This window comes from Canis lupus, chromosome 28 (assembly GCF_011100685.1).
Source record: "Canis lupus familiaris isolate Mischka breed German Shepherd chromosome 28, alternate assembly UU_Cfam_GSD_1.0, whole genome shotgun sequence".
Taxonomy (NCBI): domain Eukaryota; kingdom Metazoa; phylum Chordata; class Mammalia; order Carnivora; family Canidae; genus Canis; species Canis lupus.
In genome coordinates this window covers 13,824,466-13,845,513 of record NC_049249.1, presented here as the reverse complement: position 1 = coordinate 13,845,513, position 21,048 = coordinate 13,824,466, and the positions used below count along the sequence as shown (strand labels likewise).

General features: G+C 37.5%; 1 protein-coding gene across 3 annotated transcripts in view; it reads right to left on the bottom strand.

Annotated features, from left to right (window-relative positions):
• Positions 1-1,760: 1,760 nt before the first annotated feature.
• Positions 1,761-21,048, bottom strand: part of SLF2 (SMC5-SMC6 complex localization factor 2) — a 51,235-nt gene continuing 31,947 nt past the window's right edge. For 2 of the 3 annotated variants that reach the window (XM_038578541.1, XM_038578542.1), the window contains exons 14-20: positions 20,343-20,440; positions 19,682-19,769; positions 17,908-18,039; positions 17,374-17,451; positions 11,960-12,046; positions 9,063-9,131; positions 3,600-6,953 (exon numbers count right to left, since the gene is read on the bottom strand). In XM_038578541.1, coding sequence (XP_038434469.1) covers positions 6,918-6,953; positions 9,063-9,131; positions 11,960-12,046; positions 17,374-17,451; positions 17,908-18,039; positions 19,682-19,769; positions 20,343-20,440 — 588 coding nt within the window. In that variant the 3' untranslated portion in view covers positions 3,600-6,917. Of the gene's footprint in view, positions 2,138-3,599; positions 6,954-9,062; positions 9,132-11,959; positions 12,047-17,373; positions 17,452-17,907; positions 18,040-19,681; positions 19,770-20,342; positions 20,441-21,048 lie in introns of those variants that run through there. The other variant, XR_005380509.1, reaches the window with a different exon arrangement.

Sequence of the window (21,048 nt, the reverse complement as noted above, 5' to 3'; positions counted from 1 at the left end):
AGCCATGATCTGGCCTGATCCCCTCCCTCATCCATGATAGTATTGTAATTGGCCCAAGAGCAGGACTAAAATGATGAAGGCCATAGGGCCATAGATAACTGACTCTTACATGTGGGAGTCTGAGCTCTGGAGAGGCAGGGGGTAGGAGAACAGGCAGATGCATACTGGCCTGAGGGAGAGTGAACAAGATTCAAATGGCTCTGTCATTATTTAACTAAAGGGACCCTGGGAAAGGCATGTCATCCCACTTTCCTGAATTCCCCAGAGCTTAGTTTGGCACTTCATCATATACAATATTGTAGTTTGGGCTGCTGTGTGTGCCTGCAGATCGCTAGACAGCAGGGCCCACGCTACACTTCCACCTCCCCCAGCACTCTGTAAATAGGATGTGTGTGTACATGGAGGGGGAAGTAGCTGGAGAAGAATGCTTATGTTAAAGTGTGCACACTTACAGAGACTATCCAGCCTCATTTAAAGAACTGTGCCCTCATTCTATCCTGAGGGATTAATAGCCCCATTTTATAGATGAGACAACAGGCTTTAAGAGGTTAAGTAACTGGCCTTGAAATTTATTCTTGTGTTTACAGAGAGAATAATCAGTACTGGAAAAGCCTGAGAAGAGGGAAATAGGGTAAACCTGAAGGGGAATTGTCAAAGGCATAAATGTGGAAGTTTGTACATAGACATGTATTAGGGGAATAGGCAGAAGAGAAGGGGTGTAAAAGAGATAAGTGAGCTTGATGTGATGAGATGGGCAGATTCCTAGGGGGAAACAGAAGGGAAAAGTCAGCAAATAGTTTGGGAGAGACCACAGAAGAAAATCCTAATAGATTATGGAAGCCCAAGCTGGGAAGCCCAGGAAAGAAATGGCTAAAAAAAGTAAGTCTGCAGTACTGTGGAAAAGTGGGCTGGGGTGGGGGGGTGGTGGCGGGTAACAGTGGAGGGAGGGCAGGAAAACTGCTAGCCCCACAGTATCAGACGGGAGAGAAATTAACTTGCAGGGGCCCAGTGGGCTAACAGACACAGCTCCTCCTGTTGTCACAGCACTCACATTGCCAACTTCAGGTGCCTGTGTAGCTGTAGTGATCTGGTGGCAGGTTTAGCATCCCACTCACACCTATACTGAGGCAAACCCTTCTTCTCCTCAAAGGTGCCCTGTTGGCGGACTCAGAACCTCACACATTTTAAATAAGCAAAATGTGTAAATCACAATGTGGAGTTCCAGCATGGCACTTGCAAAACTATAGTTGAGCAGTTACCTAGCTCTGATAATATAGATTTAGATCACAATCCATTTCTCTCTGCTCTCCTCCCACTCCAGTCTCCGAACCTAATGAAAGATCAGATGTGATGGCAATTAATGCAGCTTTACATAGGGAAGCCCCTCTGACAGTACTCTTCTCTGCAAATCAAGCTGATAAAATATGAATGAGGGGAATATTGACAGTGGAAGAGACTCAAAAATCAAAGGAAGAAATGATCCTAACCTAGCCATGAATTTGGGTCCTGGGACACAGGGCATTCTCTGAGCAGGCTGTTACTCATCCTTAAAGTTACTACTCTGGCTGCTTCACAGGGTGGCTATGAGAAGTTGCTGTTTGAAAACCTTCTGGTGTACTTCACAAACACAGAATGTAAGATGTGGTTTTGTTTTTCCTAGGCTATTCTCCCCAACTCTGCTCTAAGAAAAATGGCTGTTGTTCTCAGCCAGCTACACACCAGCGTTTGGATCCAGGCTTCGCACAGAGGCAGTTACTCACTGTAGCAGGGATCCTAGGTGAAGGGGGTAGGTATGGACTCCTGAAACTTGAGCAGAGGTTCCCTGAGGCAAAGAACTCTGGCCTAGTCAAGTTGTCCTGCTTCCTGTTCACTGTGGCAGCATTTCTTTTCCTGCTTTGCCATCTCCACCTCTGGTTTGCCCAGCACTCTCCCTTTAGGTGGCGTGATCTTTATTTTGGCCATATATACAGCTGAGGTGCTTCTTCAGTAGGGACTGTCACCAGGGCACCAATGCTGTAGTCTCATTGTTCCACTGTGCCTCAGAAGCCTGTTTTGCCTGTTAAATTTTCCTCCCAGCCAGTCGTCTTGGAGTCAGACCCAAAGCTGGGCCTCTGGTTTGCCCTCTCTTGACTCCAGCCTGGGAAATGGTTAGCAAGGAAAAGGGAGTGTCAGGACATGTCGACAAATGATGGAAAATAACCCCCCACCACCCCTTCTCAGCTTTAGCATGCTGAGTTCTAAAAAAGTCATAAACTGATATATACATATATATGTATTTATTGGTAGAGACAGAGCTGGACAGAGAAGCCTCTGGAGCTGTCAGAAGGAATAAGTACACACACACTACAATTTTAAGGTATGGTTGCTTAGATGTCAGTGAACCCTCCAGTATCTTAAGTTCAATTTATTTATTTTTTTAAAGATTTTTAAAAGCAATATCTACATCCAACAGGAGGCTCAAATACAACATGAGTAGCATGCTCTAGTGACCAAGCCAGCCAGGTGCCCCTCAAGTTCAATTTTAACTGGCATCTGACAAGAGCTTCAAATTAGAGCTAAATAATACCTAGAATATATGCCAGGCACTTGGCTAAGTACTTTCCATGCACTAGCTTATTTAATCTTCATAAGCTCTGAGATAGATGCCATTATTATTCCTCTTAACAGATGTAGAAACCAAGGTTCAGACAGGGGAAGTAACTTGTCAGAGATCAAATGGTTGGTACAGTCAATCTGGGATCTGAGGTCAGGACTAAGATCAAGGTCAAGGCCCTAAACTTGCACAAGGCTATGCTGCCAGCATCCCAGTCCTAAAGGCAATGTTTTTGGTTTTGTCTGGCTGTTACTCCCCCACCACTCCTCTATGCCACTGTCAGAAAAATGCTCACAAGTGGTCTTCTCCAAACCAGCCTGTCAGAAGGGAGAATTACTGGCATGGTTCTAGAACCTGAGGCCTCTGGCAATCATGCCTAGCCCTCCTATGAGCTCATAATAGTTTCTTCTGTGAGGAGCTGTCAACCTGTGTCTCCCCTCAACTGGTATATGCACAGCTGTATCTGCCTGACAGGTTGGAGGTGGTCCTGAGCCCTGCCTCTGCATTGTATGGTTTCCCCCTTTTTTTGACCTGGGCTCTAGACCAAGGGAGTCACGCCAAAGGGATTCCTTTCTAGTCCTCTTTGGCTAATTACGAAATATATTCACCTGGATACCAAAAGGTATGCTTCATCAGAGCCCTGTTTGTGTCGTTCACCACTGAATCCTTAAAAGAGTGCCTAGCATGTAGTAGGTACGCATTAGTTGAATCAACTGAATGAATGAGGTAATATAAGAATGAGATTACTGAATTGCTGACCACAAAGTATGCAGCAAATTATCAAGTGGATCATGTAAAAGTGAACTGTATACATTCACAACTTTATGTATTCTAGAAATACAAGCCAAAAAAACAGACCAGAGAATCCAAAGCAAGAGGGAAAAAAAAGATCAATTTAGAAACTAGGGGATGGGACAGGGAAATAGATGGGACAGTCTATTGGGATAGTTAAGTATCCAGATACTTAACCATCCCCTACTCCCAAACAAATATTACCAAACACATATTTAAACTGAGAAAAAGCATTTTTAATAACACACGCATACATTCATGGGACTTTAAACAAGATGTAGTAAATAAAAAATCTTTTTTTTAAAAAAAAGGAAAGAGAAAAGAAATCTGCATTTACTGTAAACTGCCTATGAGCTGGTGGATTAACTGGCTGACAAGACTGCCCAGGGAAAACAAATGCACAGATAATGAGGTGCACCAACACTGTTAATGAGTAGAAATAGCCACAGATCATGCTCTATGTGCCCAGCCACTGGTACCCTAATCTTGCCTCCTTAGAGACAAACCAGGACAGTCTCTTCTCTAATTTTCCAACTCAGTCACTTGTTACTGGGTCACCTCTTAAATTTTTTATTTTTAAATTTAAAAATTACCCTTGGTTTAAAGACTCCACGCATTATTACTGGCCAGTCCCCACCAACTATACTTGTTTGCACAGAAATAAAAAGGCAAATGCTCCTAACTGAGCCTGGATGACAACACGTCTTTTTCTCTTTTTTACATGTGGGGAGATTTTTGTGAAGTCAAAAGCAAGCTATTATTTGTACTTCAAAACAAAACAAAACAAAACAAAACAAAAATGCCAACCTTCCAAAAGGTGACAAAGGCACCATTGCCATCAGAAGACAGACAGGAAATGTACAAATGCTGTTACTTTACTGCTACATAGATGCATTTTGTGCATGGAGAGCCTCTTCACTAACATGATATAACTAATAGAATTCTATTTTCCGAGAACAAGAAAAGCAGTTTAGAAAAGGCCAACAGTTACACACAAAAGCATAATAAACACAAGTACCTTAATTTTCGCTTGCAATAAGGGTAATAAGTTTGACATACATATCCAGAAAATTAGACAAGGTTATTTTTGGCACAGTAATACTGCCAAACACACCACCACTCAGTGCAAGCTTTGTTTGCCAAGTCCCAAAAGTGGCCTGACATTCTCTGTGCAATGAACATTTTCTCCCCCTGCTACTAACCCATTAGCTAGGCAATAACAGCAGGAGGGAGACAAAACATGGGGACTCAAGAGGAAGAAGGGTAATACTTGATTTGGGAGAAAGTCATGGGCTACTTGTGCTAAAAGAGAATCACAGAATTTGTATGAGAACCCAATGCAAATACTGACCAGAATGTGACCTGGAGATGGAGACATCTACCAGAGTCATAAATACAAAGGGCCCAAACTGATGTCTGGCCATTTTTAAAGGGACAGATGAAGTATTTTTCTCTAATGAAGAAAGACAATTAAAAATAGAGACTTTTCTTATTGGAACTGCTAAATAAAAATGTATCAAAGTGGTTTTAAATTTGATGAGCAGTTATCTGTTGAAACTGCAATACAAAAGGGTCACTTAAAAAAAAAACCTGAATAACCCACTTGTCCCCCGTCAATGTACACGATTAGAAAATATTTACACGCTGTAATTACAAGCAATATAAGCAGTATTTTATACTTTGAGATTTTGTACACTTTACACAATGCAAAATGAGAAAAATATGAACACTTATAAAATTACACACAAATAATGTATCTACAAAGTATTAAATTACAAAGAGTGAAAGCCCCCATTGTTGGGCAGATAGATGCCAGAGTTTCAAGCTTCTGTCAAATAGAACTCTCTGTATCTATCTCATTAACCATAAGTGGCATTTTCTAATAATACCCTTGAGAGGTAGTATCAAGATAATAATATTCTTACCAGTAAACTCAACACAGAATAAAACTTTTGTTGCTCTGACTCTTGGGGCCTCATTCAACCGGGGTTCTTGGGAATCGGATTTACTTGTCTTCCCTATAAAATCTCTAACTGCTCAATGCTTGACATGGGCTCAAAAGTTACTTATATTATTGTAAATGATAAATTTAAAATAAAATGCTTTTTACTTCTAAGCCTCAATTTAGAGGTAGAAAGCTATTTTTCAAAACTTGTTTTCTCCCCTCTTAAACCATGAACCCCAGCCCAATTCCCATCTTCTCCACCATCCCCCCACCCCCCACAACTGGAGACATCAGAATACTCAGGAAAGTAGTGTTATCCAAGTCAATATTGAAAGAAAAAAAAAAGTTGACATTCTCAGTCAAGAAATAGCCCCCCCACCCCCGAAAAAGATACACTCAATCAACAAAAGAATTTTTCAGTTAGCTAGTAAGAGTCTATTACTACCAAAGGCTTTAAAGGGCCCTTGGGCTAAGACCAGCATGTGCACTTCTACTAACCCTTTACCATTTAAACCCAAGGATGGCTTTCCAGTGTTTAAGAATATTTAGAGCAGCTGTGGTTTTCAAGTGCAACAACTTTAAAATACAAGCGCACACACGTGCGTGCACACACACACACACACACACACACACATATGCGCGCGTGCAATGTCCCAAAGAATAAACACCATCCAGGTCTCTGCCAAGCTTATATAAGGTTTTTGGAAACTTGTCCAGATCTTTAAGCTTCTATACTAGACTTCTGTAATATGGCTAACCAAGGGCCAGGATTCTAAGATTTAGCCAAGATTCTAAGATTTAACCAGTATTTAAAATATATATATATACATTTAAAAAGAATCCAAAACAAACTGCATATGAATGTTTTGGCATAAAAACAGAGACACTATTTTATAGCTTAACCTCTTCCCCTTAAGGGGATCTGACAATATAAGAAATTTCTGTTTCTTAACTGTTTAAACGTATTTTAAAAACCTAACAACTACAACAAAAAAACTAACAGGTTTGTATCTTGAATAGTGAAGGAAAATGTATGGATTGAAACCTCTCTGTAGTTTATAGGAGTTACAGAAGAGATTTATTCTTTGTTATTAAACTCAGTTCTAAGTTTTTTGAGTCCTAAAATAACCAAGGGGAAAATTAAAACCAACTGGAACTTGGTCTTGATTTCCATGTCCAACTACTTAAGTTGGTCCAAACCCCTTCCTACATATTTCCTGTGATTATCCAAGTGCCATAAATACAACTGGAAAAAAAAATAGGATAACTGGCTTACAGTTTAACAAGAGGAGTTAATAGGGGCAGGTTAGACATGCAACTATTAGCTGCTTCTACCCCTCCCCTCTTGTTATAGGATTCTGCTCTTTTTTAAAAGGCCAGTTGCCTTAAAATAAAGCAGATCATGTTTTCTATCTGCTTCAGAAACGGCAATTTCTTCATTACCAGCTTCATACTAGATATTCAAGTGGCACATTTGTAGCACATTTTCTTAGCATTCCATTGGAGTTCACAGCATTCTTTCTACTCTTCTAGGAAAAGGTCTTATTGAATTTCTCTTGGTTCATATTTTCGCTGCTTCAACTCCCGTTAAGAATCTGGTACCCAGAAGTCATGAAGCTGCCCCTAGAAAAGGGAAGGGGAAAAAACAGGATAAAGGAAAGCTGGATTATGAATTAATCCTTATAAAACTACTAATCATCAAACAGGGTTTTGATAAAGGAAGTAATAAATCTTTATATCATACATTTCTCTGAAAATTTATGGTAATTGGATTGTTTTCACATTTTGTGGTCTAACAATTAAAAAAAAGTACAAAATAAGTGCAAGATGTTTTCCTCATCAACACACACATGTGGAGGATCATATTTAAGAAGATTATGTAAAATTAAGCTAATAGAAAAGTTTTAGTATTAAATTCTTTTAATATCACATCAGCAAAGATGGCCAGGCTAAAACAAGATCTACTGAGATTAGAAACTGAAACAACAACAAAACACTAAGATTTCTAAGAGGCTTCTCTCTCAAAGAGCAGGCATTTATGAAGGGCAATAACAGCAGAAGAGTCAAAATATAAAATAGTTGAGATTAATTTTTCTAATTAATCTTTAGTGTTCCTGTGGCTTTGACATAAACTATAAAGCAACTTCTAGGTCCTATCTACTGAAATCATGGCCCTTGGACCAGCAGCACTGCCATCAGTTTGAGAACCTGTTAGGAATGCAGCATCTCTCAGGTCCCACTCCAGCTCTATCGAATCAAAATCTGCATTTCAACAAATTGATGCCTATATGCACATTAAAATTTGAGAAGCATAATTTAGACAATAACATATCAGTTTGTAAAAGGCAAATTTATATATGGCAATGTAATACCAGGTGCTTAAACAATGCCTCTCTTAAAAGTCCCTTTAGATATGATACCAAATGCCTAACAAAAGGAAAAATAATAAATAAAACTGGACTTTATCACAGTTAAAAACTTTTGTTCTACAAATGATACCATCAAGTCAATGAAAAGACAACACACAGAATTGGAGAATATATTTGCAAATTATATACCTAACAAGGGACCTGTATTTGGAACAAATGGAGAATTCTTACAATTCAATAATAAAAAGATAGAAAACCCAATTAAAAAATGAGCCAAGGGTTTCAATAGACATTTCTCCAAAGAAGCTACATGAATGGACAATGGACAGCAAGCATATGAAAAGATGCTCAACATCATTAGTCATTAGGGAAATGTGAATTAGAAGCACAATGATATCCTACTACCAACCCCTTACTAGAGCTATAATAAAAAACATGGATAATAACAGGTGTTAGCAAGAATGTGGATAATTTAGAAATCTTATACATTCTGGTGGGAGTATAAAATAGTGCAGCCTTTTGGAAAAGAGTCTGACCAATTCCTCAAAACATTTAATTACCACATGACCCAGCAATTCCACTCCCAGGCATATACCCAAAGTATTTTCATTTGAAAACATATGTTCACACTAAAACCTATGCAGAGCTGTTCATGAAAGCATTATTTGGACAGCCAGGAAGGAGAAGCCTACTCAAATGTCCATCTAATAAGTGGATAAATCAAATAAGATATATTCATACAATGGAATATTATTTGGCAATAGAAAAAACATACATGCTACAACATGGATTCACCTAACATTATATTATGTGAAAGAAGCCAGTCATAAAAGACCACACAGTGAATCATGGTGTATCACTTATATAGGCAAATCTATACAGACACAAAGAATAGTGGTTACCTATAGGCTTGGAGGGAGTGGGGATAGAAATGCAGGTGGTTGGGGAATGGGCAGTGGCTGCTAATGGGTTCTGGGATTTCTTTTTGGAGTGACAAAGTGTTTTACATTAAAACATTTGGTGGTGATGGCTGCACAACTCTGTGCGTATACTAAAAATCATGTTAAATGAGTGAAATATGATATGTGAATTTTATTTCAATAAAGCCGTTTAGAAAAATGCTCCTCATGAAATAACCTACATTTGATGCAATGTGACATTTTAAAACGGGCTCAACCATCTTTGGAAATAAGTAATAATAAAGCAAACCAAAATGAAAAAACATACACAATTATACTGGAATTTTCAGTTTATCTTAACACATGGAGAAGCAAGTGCTCTGCATACTTTTTTCAAACAGTATAAAGAAATACCATTTAGCAATACTACTAAGAATAAATAAAACTGTTTAATAAAATGACACCTGAGTAGGCCGACAGTTCTGGATTATTTCCTGCCATTTTCCATGTATCCTGGCAACCAAGTCTTTTACCTTAAAAATATCAAAAAGGGGAAAGGGATCAGATCAAAACATCCTTAACTAAAATCAATTTAATGCTGGATATAAAAGATCTGGTAGTTGTGACAGGCCCACACTCAACAATTCAACTTAATTTTTGTCAAGAAAGAGAAAATACTCATCTTCTGGAGAGACTTTGAAATCAGTGATTAATATAAGACGTTTATCCATCACCATCATCTAAATTACTGAATGCTTAGGACTCTATTTTCCCATTTGTTACTAAAGATCATCCAGAAAAAACATATTCCTTCCCTACCTTCAAGACACTTGTATTTTTAACTTGTTGGCTTTTGAACACCCATGTAGAGAAGCTGAAGTGTGGGTTTTGTATACGGCCTAAGGCTTTAGCTGTTGTCTTTCCAATTTCTGTTTGAAAGACTCAAGGCCACAAAAATAGTTGTCATTTGTTCCTTTCCACACTATCAGAAGATCCAAGATTCACTCTTCTGCCTCTCTAGGTTTCTGCAAAGTACTATGAATTGTCTTTAAATAATAGGTATATTCCTACATTGAAGGCTTAGTGAGTCTCTGCCTGAAACTCAAAATTTCCTACCACTCTAGAGATGCTCAATTAGCTCTTAAACATAACTGCTTCAGAAAAATGTTTTAAACCAGTCAGGAATTTTATAGCTGCTTTGAAGTTATAAAGTAAATTAAAAGGTCTACTTTTTTCTCCATTTAGAGTTCAGCCGATTCAGTTTCTCTAAAATAATCACCATCTTTTTCAATTACAGGTTGTGAAGAGGAAACTCCTCAGCAGACCATCCCCAACGCAATTTTCATAGACCTCTGTGTCTCTCTACACTCTAAGTAAGATGAGCTCTGGCACCAATCTATGCCGGCCCTTAGCTTTAAGAAACAAAAACCTTGGGTGGTCCCCTTTTAGCATGTCTGTCAGCAGTAGCCACTACCACCAAGTTCTCCGGGCCAGTAACTCTAGTCAATGTTCAAAAGAATGTGCTTCTCTGAAACTGGTTTCCACTCTAAGGCAAAGAGCTATCCCCTACATTTTTCTGAAAATCTGCAATCTGATACAACTTCATTAGTTGCTCATCTTTGTATTTAACTTAAATCTACTAAAATATATACACATACTAAATCCAAATGGGCACTGTTGAAACGACTAACCTTTACAGTTAATTAATGTAAGATATAAAGTTACAAAGCTGAAACTTCATTTAATGACTTATCCAAACACAATGCCAAAAAAGAATCAGCTCTACACTACAAATGCTCAAAGATGATTTAGAATTAAAAAATCAAAAAAAAAAAAATCCTTAAAAGAAAAGGTTTTTTAAAAAAAGTGTTTAGTTTGTTTTAGGATAAAATGTTAAAAATCATTTTATTAATACTAAAGTTGCTTTCCTAACTCCATACTCATATTCAGCTTTTCTATGGTCTTTGAATACACTAAACTTTAAAAAAAAAAGCTTAGTAAACTTACTGCTGAATTATTTCTATCATAGAGCTCAGACTAGGTGATGCAGAACTCAGAAACCTTTCATGCATTCTCTAATTAGGATATTCAAAGAATAACATATAACTTATTTCTTCTCTATGAACAAAACAAGTTTTCAACCATCACAAAATGTTATAACCACTTTTAAAACATATTTAATTAAACAATGCTTTTAATCCTCAAAACTAACTTAAGCCTAAAAATCTTAATTTTGTACCATGAAAAAAGAAACTGTAAGTTTTATTAGTACTGGAAGAATTTTCTCTTCAGGTGTCAGGAGTTTTAGAGTAGAGAGTATAGTAAAATGAAAAATGTATTTGTCTTGAGATTTTTTTTCTCTTTCACTTTTTTGACTTTAGGAAAGTGTTTTATTATTTTTTATTTATTTTTATTTAAATTCAATTTGCCAACATATAGTATAACATCCAGTGCATCTCATCATGTGCCCTCCTTAATGCCTATTAGCCAGTTACCCACCTCCCCTTCGGCAACCCTGTTTGTTTCTCAGAGTTAGGAGACTCCTGGTTTGTCTTCCTCTCTAATTTTTCCCCACTCAGTTTCCCTCCTTTCCCTTATGGTCCCTTTTACTGTTTCTTATATTCCACCTATGAGTGAAACCATATAATTGTCTTTCTCTGATTGACTTATTTCAATCAGCATAATACCCTCTAGTTCCATCCACATCAATGTAAATGGTAGATGTAGATATTCATTCTTTCTGATGGCTGAGTAATATTCCACTGTATATATATTCTCTTTCACTTTTTTTTTTTTTTTAAAGTAATCTCTTCACCCAATGTGGGACTCGAATTCATGAACCCAAGATGAAGAGTCACATGCTCTACTGACTGAGCCAGCCAGGCGCCTCTCCTTTTTTTTTTATTTTATTTTATTCTTAATGTTTTATTTATTTATTCATGAGAGATAGAGAGAGAGAGAGGCAGAGACACAGGCCAAGGGAGAAGCAGGCTCCCTGTGGGGAGCCGAATGTGGGACTCAATCTTAGGATTCCAGGGTCACACTGAACCAAAGGCAGACGCTCAACCACTGGGCCACCCAAGCATCCCTACTTTCTTTCTTTCTTTTTTTTTTTTTTGAGGCATCCCTACTTTCACTTTTAATCTAGCTAGAAGTATTTACTAGCAGTTGATTTGTTATTAAAGGAAAAAGTCATATTTCTCATCTTACATTTTCTTTTTTTTTTTCTTTCTTTTTTTTTTTTTACATTTTCTTTTAAAGAGAGGCTTATATGCTTCTCTTTCTCAAATATTAATTTCCATTAATTAATGGCCAAACAACAACAGCAAAACCTAACAATTCTTATAAAAAACACACTTACCTTAGTTCTATAGAATAGTCTAGCATCTTCTCTAATATCACACTTAACGTGCTTTTCCAAAGCCCCACAGAGATGCACGAAGTGTTTCTGTGCAAAACAGACATGAGGGATGAAAACAACTCTGAAGCATTGCAAATTAACAGAGATGATGTTGCTAGAACAACTAACAATCATTTAAAAATCTCTTTCTCTAGTTAGTGATTTCTGATATTAACCATAACGTAATAGTAGTCCTATTAGTGAAAACAGTAACTGCCACAACAGTAAGACTGTTAAGGTTTACTGCTAATTAACATAAAAATATATACAAACATGAGAGTTGTTTTGTTATATATTAAGCTACATTAATGAAAATGTGAATTCTGACTGTGATTTATGCTCAGAAATTTAAAGAGTCCTTTTTAAGATTTTATTTATTTATTTCAGAGAGAAAGAGAGCATAAGCAGGGGGAGAGGGAAGGACAGAGGGAGGTAGAAGCAGACTCCCTGTTGAGCAGGGAGCCTAACAAGGGGCTTAATCCCAGGACTCTAGGATCATGACCTGACTCAAAGGCAGAAGCTTAGCTGACTGAGCCACTCAGGTGCTCCTCCTTCTTTTTTAACATATTCTCTAACGGAATATTCAAGTAACAGCTTACTTTTTCTCTATGAACAAAACAAGGTTTAAAAAGTTTTTTTTTTAAATAAAGATTTTTTTTAAAGATTTTATTTATTTATTCATGAGAGACACACACACACACAGAGGCAGAGACGCAGGCAGAGGAAGAAGCAGGCTCCATGCAGGGAGGCCGATGTGGGACTTGATCCTGGGTCTCCAGGATCACGCCCTGGGCTGAAGGCAGCACTAAACCGCTGAGCCACCTGGGCTGCCCTTTAACAAATATTTTATATATTTATTCATGAGAGACACAGAGAGAGGCAGAGGGAGAAGCAGGCTCCACGCAGGGCGCCTGATGCAGGATTCGATCCCGGGACTCCAGGATCACGCCCTGGGCCGAAGGCAAGCATCAAACCACCGAGCCACCCAGGGATCCCTTAAAAATAGTTTCTTGAGAAATTAAGTGTCTTAAGTTTGAGATGTGTATTGTCCAAAACATTCACTGTCATATATACAGTATAGTAAGGTTGAATATACTAAGGTGAGAATATAAACGGACACTTTTTTGAAGGGAAACGTGATAACCATTATTTTACAATAATTTAAACTTGAAAAATTTACAACCTATGATCTAGCAATTCCAATTCTAGTTTTCTACAGAAATGCTTATATAGGTTGGTAGACATGCAAATAGCATGTTCAAGTTAGTCTGTGTATAATTACAAAGAGCATAATACAATGTTCATCGGTAAAGATTTTGAAATACTATAGTTATTAGAAGTGTTAATATCTTATGGCAATAAAAAAGATAAGTTGCAAATAATATGAATAGTATGACTCCATTTTCATTAAGGTAATAAGTTAGGGGGGATCCCTGGGTGGCTCAGCGGTTTAAGCGCCTGCCTTTGGCCCAGGGCGTGATCCTGGAGACCCGGGATCTAGTCCCATGTCAGGCTCCCTGCATGGAGCCTGCTTCTCCTTCCGCCTGTGTCTCTGCCCCTCTCTTTCTTTCTATGTCTATCATTAATAAATAAAAAAAAAAAAAAAAAAAAAAAAGGTAATAAGTTAGTATATACATAAATTATGGAGAAATTTATAGGAGGGCATGGGAGTCTTTTACTTTCTACTTTATATAGTTTTATAATAATTGAAAAAAATTTTTTAAGAGTTTATTTGTTTATTCTTGAGAGACAGAGAGAGAGAGAGAAGCAGAGACATAGGCAGAGAGAGAAGCAGGCTCCATGTAGGGAGCCCGATGTGGGACTCAATCCCAGGACTCCAGGATCATGCCCTGGGCTGAAGGCAGGTACTCAAGCACTGAGCCACCCAGGCATCCCTTTTTTAACTTTTTTAAAAGATTTTATATTTTTACTCATAAGAGATAGAGAGAGGGAGAGACATAGAGAAAGGGAGAAGCAGGTTCCCTGCAAGGAGCCTGATGTGGGACTTGATCCCAGGACCCCAGGATCATGACCTGAGCCAAAGGCAGATGCTTAACCACTGAGCCACCCAGGTGCCCCTATAATAATTGAATTTTTAAACAATAATCATTGCTTTAACCAAAAAAAAAAAAAGAAAAACAATTTAAAAGAATGTGAAGACCACATAAGAGTAAAACAGATAGATGACTACATTAGGTTCCAATCAGGAGAGCAGTTTTAGGGGCAGGTGGCAGGCTCAGTCAGGGGAGCATGTGACTTGATCTCGGGGTTATGAATTCAAGTCCCATGTTGGGTACAGAAGTTACTTAAATAAATAAACAACAACAACAAAAAGAGGAGAGCAAACAAAATTCTATGTACAATGGTGTTTATAAAAATACAAAGACTACTACACAGAGAAGGAAACCATCAACAAAATGAAAAGGCAACTACTGAATGGGAGAAGATATCTGCAAATGATATATCTGATAAGGGGTTAATGTCCAAAATATATAAAGAACACCAAAAAACAAACAAACAAAACCCTACAATAAAAAAATGGGCAGAAGACCTAAACAGATATTTTTCCAAAGAAGATATACAGATGGCAAAAAGATATCTCATTGTGGTTTTGATTTTAATTTCCTAGATTATTAGTGGTATTAAACATCTTTTCATGTATCTTTTTGCCATCTGTATACAGGGGTGCCTGAGTAGCTCAATCAGTTGGGTGTCTGCCTTTGGCTCAGGTCCTCATCCCAGGGTTCTGGAATTAAGCCCTGTGCTGGGCTCCCTGCTCAGTGGGAAGTCTGCTTTTTCCCTCTGCTTCTGTCCTTCCCCACTGCTCTCTTTTTTTAAAAAAATATTTTATATATTTATTCATGAGAGATACACAGAGAGAGAGAGGCAGAGACACAGCCAGAAAGAGAAGCAGGATCCTTGCAGGAAGCCTGATGTGGGACTCGATCCCGAATCCTGGGATCATGCCCTGAGCCAAAGGCAGAAGTTCAACCGCTGAGCCACCCAGGCATACCTCTCTCTTTCAAATGAATAAACTCATAAAAAAAAAAAAAAATTAAAGAAAAATAAATATAGTTAAAAATAAAGTTAAAAAAAATCATATCAAATCAAAGTTTACTCAAGGATATAGAAGACATGGAGAAACATCCCAAAATGATCTATGAATGCATAAGAATTGCAACAACATTTTTTAGGGGGGTGGAGGCAGAAATTGATTCTTTTTTTTTTTTAAAGTAGGCTCCACACCCAGCATGGGCCCAAGCAAGGGCTTGAAGTCATGACCCTGAGATCGAGACCTGAGCTGAGATCAAGAGTCAGAGGCTTAACTGACTGAGCCACCCAGGTGCCCCAGCACAAACTGATTCTAAAACTCACTTGCAGGGCAGCCCGGGTGGTTCAGCGTTTCAGTGCCCCTTCAGCCCAGGGTGTGGACCTGGAGAACCGGGATCGGGATCAAGTCCCATGTCAGGCTCCCTGCATGGAGCTTGCTTCTCCCTCTGCCTGTGTCTCTGCCTCTCTCTCTCTCTCTCTCTCTGTGTGTCTCTCATGAATAAATAAATAATTAATCTTTTAAAAATATATAAATAATAAAACTCACTTGCAGAAAAAACAAGTATCATCTTAAACAGAAAATGCTGGAAAATATTTTAAAATATTTTGAAAATAAGTGAACAGATCTATATCAGATATCAAATACACTATGTAAAAATAAAGTTAATTAAAACTGTTGTCTTGGGACAGGAAGAGCAAATAGATGGAAAAGAGTCCAGAAAAAGAACTGGGAATTGAACATGTAATAAAGATGGCATTTCAAATTGTTGCAAATTGATCCTTGAAATGAGACAATGGGCGACATCACCTTACACCTATCAGAATGGCTAGAATCAAAAGACAAGAAATAGCAAGTGTTGGCAAAGATGGAGAAAAAGGAACCCTCATGTAACTACTGGTGGGAATGTGAACTGGTGTGATCACCGTGGAAAGCAGCATGGAGGTTCCTCAAATATTTAAAAAGAAATACCAAATGACTCAGTCATTCTATTACTGGATATTTACCCAAAGAAAACAAAAGCACTAATTTGAAAAAATATATGCACCCCTATGTTTACTGCAGCATTATTTAAAATAGCCGAGAATGGAAGCAACTTAAGTGTCCAGTGACAGATGAATAGATTAAGATGTAGTATATATGTGTATGTGTGTACACACATATGTATATGTGTGTATATATATATATAATAGATATGTGTGTATATATATATATAAAATAGAATACAGCCAGAAAAAAAAATGAAATCTTGCCATATGAGACAAATGGATGAACCTAGAATGTTAAGTGAAAGTGAAATAAGACAGAGAAAGATAAATACCATATGATTTCACTTATATGTGAAACCTAAAAAACAAAGTAAGTGAATAAGCAAACAAAAAGCAGAAACAGACCTATAAATACAGAGAACAAACTGATGGTTCCCAGAGGGTAGGTGGGTGGGGGACAGTGAGAGGCTATGCAAAATGGCTGAAGGGGAGTGGGAGATACAGATTTCCAGGTATGGAATGAGTAAGTCATGGGGATAAAAGGGTATAGCATAGGAAGTATAGTCAATGGTATTGTAATAGTGCTTCATGGTGACATATGGTAGTTACACTTGTGGTGAGCATAGCATAACATATAAACCTGTTGAATCCCTATGTTGTACACCTGAAACCAATGTAACACTGTCTCCTTAAAAAACAACAACAAAAAACCAAAAGCAAAACAAATAATAAAACCTAAGACAACCCCTCATGAACCAGTCTTATGTCCTTTTCACAATGCCTAAGGAGGTAATATTAAGTTTTAAAACAGGTTGGAATACCGACAGTATGAAATATGATGACTTAAATAAGAACTTTCTCCAGAAGTATGGATTATGGAAGTATGGGAAGGAAAGAATAATTCAAAATGAAAATCTTGACATGGGGAGATAATTAAGAAATGCATATGTAAAGTAGCCTGACTTACTATTAGTTTAATTTTGAAGTCAAATATTTTTTTTCCAAATATTATTTCTAAAGAAAAAAAAAAGTGTAGTGGGAGAAGAGATGGGAAGACACCAGCTAAGAGCTGGTCCATTTGGTGACCCTGGTATTACACTGTTGTCAAGTTATGATGGTTAAATTACACTCCAATAAACAGAACTAATGTGCAGATAATTCTTGCCAAAGATATGGTTGCAAAGTTACTATTACTTCTCTTTTTCCAGGGTATACTGGGATTTCTATAGTAAACCCAAAGTTAACTTTTACAAAGTTTTCTTCTATAAAAAGAATGTTCATTCATTCCATCAATAGTGGCACTTATTAAAAACAAGAAAATACTAAAAACTACCTACCCGTTGTCCAGAAGAAAAAGAATGAGAACAACTAACTTCACCAACTAAATGAAGAAGAATGTACGTCAGATAATATGCCTGTTAGAGAAATAAAAGAAAACACCCATGAATTAGCTAGCATAGATACCATCCCAGTTTTTTACACATTAGGAGAGTTGCCCAGGAAGGACTAAGAATTTGCTAAGTTGACTGAGCTGGTAAGTCAGGAAAAGCCAAGCATTTAACCTAGGCTTCCTGATTTCTAAATCAAGTGCATTCCCTTTGCCATCTTGCAACTGCCCTAGTAAAGGAGTACCAAAAAATACTCCCAGTATTAAATTACCAACAACCATCGTTTGACCTCAATTCTCAACTCTCAGGGTTACTGAAGAATTTCATGACAGCTGTAAGTAAAAAATATCATGCACTTTATAATTGTGTTGCTAGAATGTACCTAAGTCTCTAAATCCAGAAATGCCTATGCTATTAGCTTGTCATTAGGAAACTGGCACCAGTTATATGTATTCTTTTGAGAGATGATCTAGCCCCAGATACCTGCTTTTCAAGTTCCAAATGAAGACTATCATCAATAGTGCCATTTGGCTGTTCAGCCCTTTTCTTCAAGACCATTTTCTTCAACAAATCAGAAGGCTTCATTTGTACAAGATAGCGATGTAGGACTGATATCTATCAACAGAAGAGGAAAAATTGAACAGTTGCTCTTTCTTAATCTTTTTTTCAGTGGTCCTCTGTTCATTTTGCCTTCTCTAATTTTGTTCCTTTAGCTTTCTTTATAGTCCAGGGATATCCAATTCTCCTTTACTTAAAAGTTCTCATTTGCTTAGAAGGGATTTTAAATTAAAAGATTTGATATTTGTAATTGAGGATAAAAGCTCAAGGAGGAGACCAAATGGCATTACAAACAGAATGCTTTCTCTGTGAAATTATTTTAAAGTCAGCAAAGCTAAATCTCTCTAAGAGTAGAAGTCCCTGAATTCTGAAAAGAATTCTTTTTTGATGGAAGTATCACTGAAAGAACTGACAGCTATTTGCCTGGTGGCTCAGAAATGGTCCCCATATATCTGGAATCAAATCTACTTGAACTCTGCTAATGAAGAAACCAGCTGTCCCTTGCAATCTGTCTCACAGCACTCTGTGCATACTTCTATCATTCTTACTACACTGTACTAAAATGGCTGGTTTATTTTGTTTCATCCTAGATTGTTTTCAAGAGCAGAGTCTCTAATTTATTTTTTCATCCCTAGGACCTAGTAGAGAAAAGAGCATTTGTATTGAATTGCAATTCATACAAGAACACATCTAGAACAGGTTAGATGTTGAGTTTTAAAATTCCAACCATGTGTAGCCCCCATAGCTCCCTCAGTGCTATTAATGTTTGTAAAAAGCTTTCAGGACCTCTCAGTGGAGCTTCCTTTTTTTTTTTTTTCTAATTTTTTTTAATTTTTAAAATTTATTTACGACAGACACACACACACAGAGAGAGAGGCAGAGACACAGGCAGAGGGAGAAGCAGGCTCCATGCACCGGGAGCCCGACGTGAGATTCGATCCCGGGTCTCCAAGATCGCACCCTGGGCAAAGGCAGGCACCAAACCGCTGCACCACCCAGGGATCCCTCAGTGGAGCTTCCTTTGGACATACTTAAACCCATTCATATATACAGGATATATTTACCACTGAACAAGTACTAGAGGACAACCATGTTTAAGCCCTACAATTTAAGGATTATTTAATATTAAAACAGGCACAAGGGGATGCCTGGGTAGCTCAGCAGCTGGGTGTCTGCCTTAGGCTCAGGGCATAATCCCGGGTTGGGGAATCGAGTTCCGCGTTGGGCTCCCTTTGAGGAGCCTGCTTCTCTTGTCTTTCTTTGCCTTTGCCTCTCTCTGTGTCTCTCATGAATAAATAAATCTTTAAAAAATAAAAATAAAAAAATTTAAAAACTTAAAAAAACAAGTACAAGATGCAATTATGTGTAATAGTTCTGCAACTTCTAATCTTATGATAAAATCGCTAACCTTGATAAGGTGAACTAATAGTCTCATATATATCACATTTTGATTTTCCCACTAGTATTTATACATTGATTCATCTAATTGTCCACAATTAACCTATGGTATTGGGTATGATATCATGTCCATGTAATGGATCTCAATAGTTAAGTACCATTTTAAAGTTTATATGAACTATATAATTATGCTTGAGAGTTGAGATCTAACCTCAGAACTTTTGACTTAAGAACCATCACTTTTCCCTATACCTCACGATCTTTCCCATTTATGAAAAGAAAACAAAAATATTATTTATACCTGCAGATTACTGGCATTAGGGATATCTTCATGTTTCTCATCCAAAAGCTTTGAAATAATCACTAGGCTGAGGCACTGTCTTAGTTGCCTGGAATTAGAATTTAAAGTATTTAGAATGCATTTTAATCAATACTGTTTGAGATGCAAAGATGCAAATAAATGAGCCCAAAGGAGTCCTTCTAAATGGAAACATAGCTAATATTTCAAGAGACGGCAGTACAGGAACATATAAACTTTAATAGAACTGTAAGATTTTCGTGTAAAATATTTGTACATTAAGTTAGAATTGTCTGAAACTCAGGCAAATCATTAAGAGCCTTTATCTTTGGCCCTGCTGATTCACTGAAAGAAAATCTATTTTATTGCTCACATTTATGTTTACTAAAGTAAAATAAAAAGAAAAAAAACTCATTTTCTTTAACTCATTCATTTTCATGATATGTGCCATCTGTATTGTTATAAGCTAAAATTAAAAATCAAGGATATCACAAAATGATCTAAGCATTAGAATCAGGCTGTCACAATGCCTTTCCCCATGGCCAACTATGAAATAAAAGACTGATCCAACATTCAAAGAATGATGAAAGAGAATAAAGGACCAAAGTATTTCATTAATGTAAATATAAATTTTTCTTGATGCTTATTTCTCAATTTTCTATACCTTCCACGTGATGTCCAGTTAGGAACCAGCTGTACCAACCACAGAAGGTTGTGTGGATGACTAGACAGCTCATTTATGGCCAGACAGAGTTCAGGCACCTGAAAACAAAGAATAAGCAAGATTTTTCAAATAGGTCAGTGGAACTAAATCATCCACCATCCCTTCTTGCCCTTATGGAAGCATTATTATAAAAAGAGCCTCATTTTCAGAAAAAGCATGGAGTCTAGGACCTGCTAAAACAGACACAGTACACAGATTCAGTTTTAAACTTTGGAAGAGGGGATCCCTGGGTGGCTCATCGGTTTAGCACCTGCCTTCGGTCCAGGGTGTGTGATCCTGGGAATCGTGGGATTGAGTCCCGCATCAGGCTCCCTGCATGGAGCTTGCTTCTCCTTCTGCCTCTGTGTCTCTGCCTCTCTCTCTGTCTCTCATGAATAAATAAATAAAATCTTAAAAAACAAATAAACTTTGGAAGAGACTGAACAGATATACTAATCAGAATCTCACTTGGCTTTTATGTTTTGTGCTATGGCATACCTATACCTGCATCTAAACAGTCCTCTCCAGGAGAATCTAAATCTAAATAAATCTAATTTAAGATTGATTGATTGATTAATTTTAGACAGAGAAAGAGAGGGAGCATGTTTGAGTGGAGGGAGGTGCAGAGGGAGAGAGAAAAGAATCCTTAAGCAGACTCCCCGCTGAG